The 9,859-nt window shown below is 41.0% G+C and overlaps 1 protein-coding gene across 2 annotated transcripts in view; it reads right to left on the bottom strand.

Annotated features, from left to right (window-relative positions):
* Positions 1-9,273, bottom strand: part of SGPL1 (sphingosine-1-phosphate lyase 1) — a 48,654-nt gene extending 39,381 nt beyond the window's left edge. The window contains exons 1-2 of one of the 2 annotated variants that reach the window (XM_087824366.1): positions 9,206-9,273; positions 8,343-8,404 (exon numbers count right to left, since the gene is read on the bottom strand). In XM_087824366.1, the coding sequence (XP_087680492.1) occupies positions 8,343-8,369 (27 nt within the window). In that variant the 5' untranslated portion in view covers positions 8,370-8,404; positions 9,206-9,273. Of the gene's footprint in view, positions 1-8,342; positions 8,437-9,205 lie in introns of those variants that run through there. The other variant, XM_016221681.2, reaches the window with a different exon arrangement.
* Positions 9,274-9,859: the final 586 nt, after the last annotated feature.

The raw sequence follows: 9,859 nt of genomic DNA on the forward strand, positions 1-9,859 counted from the left end.
CACATAAACTCTTACAAATAATTATAAAGGGTTCAAGTCATCCTGAAGGCTGGTCATTTGGGTCCATATTCCCCATAACAGCCCCTTCTCTAAAATGAATCCTAGAAGTAGCCTTTAGATGACAAACTACTTTATTATATTAAAGTAAACTCAAGATGAGACACCCCCCCCCCCCCATGTTCCCTGTGAGAACAAAATAGAAACACTGTTGGATATAAACATTACTTAAAATTTTCCAGGAAAAGCCTTATGACTGTAATAAAAAGAAGTGAAGTTCTCACCAATGCTACAACATGGATGAGCCTTGAAAACATTATAAGTGAAAAAAGCCAATCATAAAAACTATATATTCTATTATTTCATTTATATGAAAAGTTCTGAACAAGGAAATCTATAGACAAAAAGTTGTTTGATGTTTGCCTAGGGTGCAGAATACAAATACACCACAATGGCTACTTAAATTCCAAAGAGTTCCCAAGGATTATGATTTTAGTCTTAGAATTAACTGCTACTGTAAATGGTGTTTTACAAATCTAAACTCTGCCCTTAACAGAGCACTTTTAATATTCAAAAAATAACCAGGGTTGCTTTGTTTCCATCAAATGTTTATTCAGTTATAGACTAGATAAACAAGAATGCAGAAGGCTTTTACTCTCTTGGAAAAATTACAGGAAAAAAAGGACATTTCACATTTTAAAAATGTCTAAACTATTTCAGGAAAGAATTCTCAATGCTCTCTCTAATGTTTAGTGTGCAGAACTTTAAGATTTGTTGCCCAAATCTAAATCCAAAATTTATATATTAAGAAAACCACATAGGAATGTAAACTGGCACAACCACTTTGGAAACCTGTTTGGCAGTATACCTATGACCCAGCAATCTATTTATGTTTACCAAAAGACATGTTCAAGAATGCATCAATGTCGCCCTGACCAGTGTGGCTCTGTGGTAGAGAGTTAGCCTGCACACCGAAGGATCACGGGTTCAAGTCCCAGTCAAGGGCACATACCTGGGTTGTAGGTTAGTTCCCCAGCCCCAGTTGGTGCTCTTGCAGGAGACAAAGAATCGATGTGTCTCTCACACATTGATGTTTCTCCCTCCCTCCCTCCCTTCTACTCCCTCTAAAAATCAATGGGGGAAAAATATCCTCTTGGGAGGATAAACAAATATAAATAAATAAATAAATAAATAAATAAATAAATAAATAAATAAATAAATAAATAAAATATTTTTTTAAAAAAGGATGCATCAGCATCACTCATAACAGCCAAACACTAGAAACATAAATGTTCGCAAACTATACAATAAAGAAATTGAGATGTTTTATACATTGTAAAACCACATTACAATAATTTAAAATACTGCTACATAAGAGCATGGCTGAATCTCTCAGAAAAAATGTTGAGCAAAAAGGACATTCACAAAAATATATCTATTGTATGTTTCAATTTATAAAAAGTTCAAAAATCAGCAAAATATAGTGAGAATGATAACCTTTGGTGGGTTATCAACTGGGAGGGATATGAGGAGCTTGCTGGGATGCTGGCTATTTTTCAGTCTTGACCTGACCTGTATGATTTACTGACCTGTATGATTAAGATTTGTGCCCTTTACTATATGAAAGCTATACCTCAAAAAAGAAAATGCTACAGTTCTGTTAAATTCAAAAATGATTTATTCAATTCATGGGATAGTAAGACACATAAATAACAATGTGCCAAAAGGACAAGCTAGAACTGTCTTATATTCAGCCTGTACAAAAGGCAAGTCATTCATCCATCCAACATTTACAGTTTGCCTATTTCATGACAAAAAGCTCATGTAGCTATATTATATTAAGTCAAAAAGCAGTACTAGATAAAAGTACAACTTGCTAGGTAAGATGTAACAATTTTAAGTCTGTATGAAGCTAGTTAACAAAATCATAAAATATATACAACAAAATTTAATAGAACTACAAAAAATACATAAATAATTAATAAGGCATTAAGACTTGAAGAGGCACCCACAAACCCAGAAATCCACATAGTCAATGAACATCTAAAAGGACACATTAGTAATCAGGGAAATGCATATGGAAATCAATTTAGATTTCACTCCTACTGAATTGGCAAAAAATAAAGCCTTATAAATATCAGATTTGTCAAGCTGTGTAGGAACTAGGAACTCTGATATACTGTTGCTAGGAGTATAAATTTTATCAACCTCTTTAGAAAAGTTTGGCATTATCTAATGAAGTTAAGGATGTACACCCTTTACAATCCAACAATTCCACTCCTAGGAATAAATCCCAGAAGAACACTTACACTGTGATCACTTGCCATATACAAAAAAGTTCATAATGGTAATGTTCAAAAAAGCCCCAAATTAGAACAATCCAAATGTCTATCATTAGTGGAATGGAGAAATAAACTGTAGTAGTCATACAATGAAATACTACACTGCAATGAAAATGAATGAACTAAACTACAAGCAACAACATGTATATATCTCACAAATACTGAGCAACATAAGAAAATTTAAAAATACATATAAATACATTTATATCAAGTTAAAAAATAAAACTAAACTTACAGTTGCATACATAGGTGGTTACACATTTAAAAAACAACAACACAAGAAACAGCAAGGGAATAATTACCCCAAAATCAGGATAGTCGTTATCCCTAGAGGGGAAGGAAGGAGATGTAATCATGGTGGGGCACAGGGGATTGGGGGTAAATTTTCTAGTTCTTAACCTGGGTGGTAGATAGATGATTATTTTATTATTATTATTTAAAATGTAGGTATGTGCTTCATACACTTTGTGTATGCATAATAAATTTCATATGAAAATAGTAGTAGTTAAGAAGCGGGACAAGGCTTTCTCCTTTTCTTTCCTCTTCCTGTTGAATTAAACATAAACCCGATAGTTTGAGCTCAAAGCAGCTAGCCTGGGCCAAGGGGAGGCATTACGAGTGGTAAAACTTCCTCAAAGGCCTAGGAATGGCCATATCCGTTAGGAACTGACTACTCTGGATTTCTCTTACTTTAGAGAAATATATTTCTACCTTTCAAAGATCTCTATTACTTTAGATTTTTCTTTTATTTACAGCCAAACCTAATTCAAACTGATCCATTCAGTGATCTGGGCAAATAAAAACTTTCTAACAATTTAAAGCTGTCCAACAATGGAAAGAACTCCCTGAGAAAGTATTTCACACCCACTCCTGGCAGGGCACTGGGGAAAGGATTCCTACACAGCAAGGGAAGCTGGACTGCTGGATTCCTAAAGGTCAGGCAATTAAGAACCTAAGGCTACTACTGGAACAAAGCAGCTCTGGGCTTGCCAAAGCTGTGGCAACACTTTGCCTCTAAATCTGTCCTTCTGTTATCAAAGAAAACATTCCTTTTCTATAATATTCCAGACTCTGCTCAGATACTGTCTTCTAGCTGTGCCTTTCAGAACTAACTTGACCTTGACTCTAGCATGCTGGATACCCTCCTTTTGCTCTTCCAGATCCTCCACCAAACCCTTTCCAGCTCTGTAAGTATGTATCTCCCGGGCCTGGCCTGTATGAATTAAATCACCCAGGCTTCCTTATTCTCTGGTTTCCAGTTGAGTTTGACCAATAAGAATCTCTGGCAGATCAGAGGGTGAGAAACGAAACAGTTTGAGGTGTTTATTCCTCTTAATTCCTTTCCTACACAGCTACTGGTTGGCACTGGCTATATTCCTACAGGTTACCCTCTCCTTCAGCTAAGCTCTCTCAAGGTTCCAGAAACTACTCCCCTTCCTGGCTCCTCCAGGCCTAAGAGTACGGCTCTTACCCCTGAGCTGTTTCATCACCCCTCCTGGTCTTCCTTAACCCTGCCCAGCTCTGCAACAGTCCCTTCATCTCCTCATTCATACTGCTGGAGTGCACCAAGAGATAACTGATATACCCAACGAACTACTTTCTGCCTTCCCAGATGGCTCCTATCGCCCCTTAACCTAGAGCATGGTTTCTTTCTCTGTAACTGGGTTCTGTATGTTTCTACACATGGACTGATTCGCTATAAATCAATTCCTTCAGGGAAAATTCTTAATCACGGGCTGACTCTCAATTGTGTCACCAGTGCGTACAAACTGTATGTAATATTAGATTGGATAAAGCCTAATTAAGAAGGTAAATGTTACTAAAAATTCCTGACACACAGACTGCAAAGCTAAGCCAAATACTGGGATTTGAGGGTTTATCTATTTACAACTCCCCCTTCCTTTAGGCGAAAGGCTGCAGAAATTATCATACTTGTTATTATAGTTTTGCTTTATTTATAAGATTGAAACAATGCCAAATATAGTGCTCATCCTACAAGGGCCAAATTGTCAACAAAATTTAAATATTCTACCAGTCCCAATGAATCTTCCCTTTTCTTCTAGACAATCCTACAAATAAGACACCAGATTATAAATAAGCATTTTGTGTCGATCTTTCAACATATTGCTTAAATCTTAATTGAGATTCAGAAAGAAAGTATCCCTGAAAAAGATCCAAGTGTTAAAGATAAAGCTCTAAGATCTGGAAAGATTCCATTTTTGAACCTGAAAAACAAAACTGAGACAGGCTTACTGTTTCCAAATAAAGAAAAAAGTGCTTCAGCCATGGCTGGGTTGCTCAGTTGGTTGAATTGTTGTCCCATACACCAGAAGGCTGCAGGTTCAATTCCCAGTCAGGGCACATACCTAGGTTGCAGGTTCGATGCCCAGTCGGGTCGCGTAAGGGAGGCAACCGATCGATGTTTCTCTCTCATATCAATTCTCTCTCTCTCCTCCCCTCTCTAAAAATCAATAAACATATCATCAGGCAATGATAAAGAAAAAAAACCTAATTTTTAAAAAAAAGAGTGCTGCAGAAACGTTACTCTGCTGCAGAAGACCATGCTGTACACTCTCCAATATATATTCCAAAGCTGCAGGGCTTGATCTACCAGCAAAATAACCCCAAGTAACACTATAACAGACACATGACACTCAAAGACTCATTCTGCCTGGGACAACCCACATTGAATGTATGGGCTACAGATACCGTTATCTATGTTAAGAACACTAGACCATGGTTTCTCAACCTGGGAACTACTGACATTTTACACCAGATAATTTGTGGTTGTGGAAAACTGTGTGCATAGTAGGGTTTTTAGTTGCATCCCTGACGTCCAGCACTCCTCAAGTATGAAAATCAAAAATGTCTCCAGACACTGTCAAATGTTCCTGAAGGGTAAAATCACCCTGGGTTGAGAACCTTGGCCCTAAACAATTTTTACTCAAACCCCAACCAGCAAAACCAGCGGAACAAATGGTAACCTTGACTTACCAATATGGATGGAAAAAGAGAAAAGCTATCTAAGAAGTAGACTGAGCTTCTTAAAAGCTAGAGGTATTTGGCAACTTGTAACCCTAGCTTAGATAGGAGGAGAATATGGATGAAAAGAACAGTTGCCAAAGTAGACAAAGATTGCTCAAAAATTGCCTAACTTGAATTCCCGCAGGAAGTATCTCAATTCTCAGATGAATACACTCACTCATTTCATTCTCTCTGAGTCATAGGTGGAAAGTATTACAGCCTATGACATATAGGAGCAAATGGAAGAAAGCAAGCAAACCACCCTAATCAAATGAGGGCAAAATTAAGGACAGTAATGCACTGAGGGCTGACAGCCCAAGCTCCTTATTCTGGAATACAAGGTGTGACATAGATGGACTCCAGTGGATCTTCAAATTTTATTACCATAGTGTACTGTCCACACATGTGGTTTTCAACCTTATCAAACCCAATGACTTCTTTTTATAACAAATATTTTATACTGACCCTTTATTATTCTAAAACGAAATTCAAAGATTGAAACATTATACATATAGGCATAACTTTTAAAATTTCAATATAATGCCCCCAACTGCAATGTAAAAGAAAAAACAGGAATATTTGTATAATAAAACACGTTTTCTCAGGCAAGACTATACTAGACAACATGTGTGAGCAGACACACTCACACATTTCTAAAGTGCCCCCTACAGGGTGAAACTATCCCACCCTTCTGCTCTACATAAACCCTCTCCCATCAGTCACAAAGTTCAACAAGCTCTCCCTTATGGAGAGTATGACCCAGATGCAGCCTTACAAAGTAAATATGCGGGAAGGATTTCAAGTCAGATCACCTGTAGTTAAAGGGTGGCTCCACCACTTTGCTGCTGATAGCCCAGCTAAGCCTGGTTTTTCGCCTGTAAGAACCAGCATATTTTCCAAAGGGTTTTTTGTGAACCTTAAATGAGTATATAGAGTATCTATTTCTGCACACAGCATGTAATATGTGCTCAATAAGTAGTAGCTGTTGGACTTATATTACTAATCTTGAATCCGCCCGGTACTGTGTCTTAGCTTATTCCCAACTTATTCCTCCAGCAGAAAAGACAGATGACTGGGTACCTGTTTATCAGAGATTCTAAAAAAGGATTCATGCACAACATAAGAAATTGCGTCATATGATTTCTACGATTGTTTCTGAGTTTCTACAATACACTGCCCTGCATGGAGGTTTATTTTTTATTAACTCGGGTCCTTTCTTCCTAGTTAAGGGGCCAAGAATATGTCTTTTAACACATTATATAAAGTACCTATAGAAACATATTGAATTCAGATCATGACAGTTTAATGACCCCACTGAAAATCCACCCGTTTATTGGTTCTTCACATTTTAGCTTCAAATAGCACAGTATAAACAAGGAAGGAAGGACAGCTTTTCCGATGAAAGCACCTCAACCAACATATACGGTGTCTTAGGAAAATGATGATCCTCAAGGGCCTGTCATCCATGTAAATTAATTCCTTATGCTAACGAGCAAAGCAACACCCCTAAACAGTCTAGATTATTAACTGAGGAAGTGAAAAGTAGTGGCAACAGCTACAGAAATACTTCAAAACAAAACGAACCCAAAGTTAATATTCTGAATAAAAGCACTCACTGCTCAGACTTTTAAAGGGAACCAAAGGCCCAAGAAGTAATAAGCACATCTCTGGGCATGGGAATATAGCCTACTCACATACAGGAATCTTAATTTACATAAACATACTGGGGGAAAACAGAAATTACCAACTATTACAAATCATTCCCCATTAACCCTCCAATATGCTAACAGCAGCTATCCCTGAGTAGTGGAATTTTGGGGGGGTTGCTTCCTTTTGCTTATTTATAATAATTTCATTTTTTTACTAATATATTGCTCTTATAATAAGCATTTAAAATTATATTAACGCTATTTATTATCTACTGACAATCCATAAAACTTGAGGCAAGAAACTATTTTAGATGAAATCTTCAGGATCTGTAGGTAAACCAAATACTTATGTCTCTAAAATCATCCTTGCTCCCAGCCTCGAATCAGAACTAATCACAACTTAGTTTCCCTCTTTATTTCCTTCTCTCTTTATCTCCTTACAGGTTTTGCCACTACAGGAAGTCAGCTCCAGGTATAAGAAAACTTCACTATTAGTTTTTGCCAATTTTCCAGGGATAGCTACCACCTCTCTGGGATAGTGAGATAAAGAGATGAAAAGGAGTTGTTTCTAAACCCATGTTTTTTGCACAGACATCAGACTCAGCGAAGTGACTTATTAAACATTAAATGCAGACACATTTCTATATAGCTATTTGAAAGTCCTGGGTTCCCCACAATTCTCCCACTAAAGAGCCTCTATGGCGTCATAAATGTCCCAAGAATAAAACGCCGTTTTGGTAAATGCTCATGTGGTAATGCTATCCTCCCTGCTTGCTGAGAAAATAGCACAGGAAGATCTCAGGAGAAGAGGAAAATGAAGCCTCTACCAAAGCATGTATACACCTCAGCGCAACAAAACACTTAAATTCAAACTAATTCAATTCCATAAGCACTGTTAAGCACTTACTACTACAGAGCACCATGACAGGTGTTTATTCATTTCTATCAAAATAAGACATATCTGCCTTCTGGGGAATCATAACTGTAGTCTGGGAGACAGTCACTTCTAAACTAATATATGGCAGACCCAGACAAAATGCAATAGAAGTTTTAAAATTGCTATGGTAATATGAGAAGGGAGTAATTAAAACCAACTGCAAGAATTTTGAAAAAGATTCTCCTTCATGTATATTAAATATTATATATTCACATATTTAATTCAGTTATTTAACCATCTTAATCATTAAGCCCAAAATAAAGGTGGCAGAAATGTTCAATTACCAAAAAGAAGCATCAGGAGTGGAATCTACACACTCAGCTCCCTTGGACTAAAAATAAAACTCCAGGGACAAGCGCCTTACAACAAGGAGGATGTTTGGAAAAGACTCACCAACATCAGAAAGTCTGTACTCGGCATCTTCCTCTTCCAGCCTCACTTTCAGCGCCTCCCTTCTGCAAAAGAGAACCAGGTTTGTTTACTTCTAAAGCTTTTCACTCTCACGTCTAGATTAGACCGAGCAGTTAAGAAAAGGTTCTCTCCCTCCTTTGAGAGCTCGGATTTCACTGCCAGATATCGCACTCCACCCCCAGCACCCCAAACCGGCGAATCAGAACCCTGCTGGCACTATGCTTCCCTCCGACAGCTGACCGAACGAATCCAGACCCAGCCTCCCACAAAGCAATGCCCCCAGGTAGGTACCAGGGGCACCGCCCAGCGCCCCCCTCCCTCCCCCCGAACAAGGCCCGAAACCCAAAAGCCCAGCTCATTCAGCCCAACCCCGCGGAGAATCGGACGCTAAAGGCAGCAGGGTCCCTGGGTCCAGCCTCCCCTGAACGCTCTTTAGAAACAGGCTGGCCTCGCTCTCTTCATCCATCCCTCCCCTGAACCCCTTCCTCTCGCGAAGATCAGCAAATCTTGCCTGCCCCAGTCCACTCCCACCCCCTCCGTGGGAGCGGAGTTTCAGATCCTGCTCCCTCTCGGCGTGGGGCCCTCCAACCCACTCGCAAACCTGCACTCACTCAGACCTCGGCGGCCCGCGCCCCCACCTCTGCCCGCAGTCGAGAGCGCCCTCCTCTGCTGGCCCCTCAGCCCCACCGGCCCTCCCCCCTCTCCTTAGCCCTCCTACCCAAAACCCCCTCCCCCCGAGTCTGGACGCTACTCCCTGCTCCCAGACCAGGACCCGCCTCCCTCTCAGTCCAGACTGTCCCCCCACTCCTCACCCGAACCCGAACCCCCCCCTCCCCGAACCGTACTATCTTCCTCCTCCGGAGCCGTGGCGGCCCCTCTCCCTCTTCAGCCCGGAACCAGCTTTCAGGTTTCTTCCCTCCGACGCTCTCGTCCCCCAGGGTTCTCTTCACCGCGGGACTGACCCGCGAGAGGCGAAGCTCGGGCTCCCCCTGCCGCCGCCGCAGCCGCTGAGATTAGAGGTTGAGCCCCCGCCGCGCCGCCCTTCCCCGCCGCGCCGCCCCGCCCCGCCCGGAAATAGATCCTCGGCCGGGCGTGCGCGGCCCCGCTGCTCCCGCGCGTGCGCCTCCCCTGGGATCTACGGCGCGTGCGCGCCGCCCGCTGACCGGGCCCGGCCGGCAGCCGCGTCTGGGGCGCTGGCACCTGCGTCTCCGGACACCGGCTTCTCTTTCCGGCTGCATTCTGAAAAATCAAGTTACTGACCCCATGCGGTCACCCCCGAGAGAGCTGTACTGCAGAGCGCTGCGAACCGACCTAAATAAACGGCCCAAAATGGGACTCTGGCGGAGACATGAAAACGCCCGTAATGGAGAGACTCTCCCCATCATCTCACCCCGAGCAAAAATGGAGAACAAGTTGTGGCGGACGAAGAAACTTCTCTCTACTTTCAAGGTTCTTTCCACTGGCCTAACGATAAAATAGACATGAGACCAATTAGAAAG

This window comes from Miniopterus natalensis, chromosome 14, assembly GCF_054644295.1.
Source record: "Miniopterus natalensis isolate mMinNat1 chromosome 14, mMinNat1.hap1, whole genome shotgun sequence".
NCBI lineage: Eukaryota > Metazoa > Chordata > Mammalia > Chiroptera > Miniopteridae > Miniopterus > Miniopterus natalensis.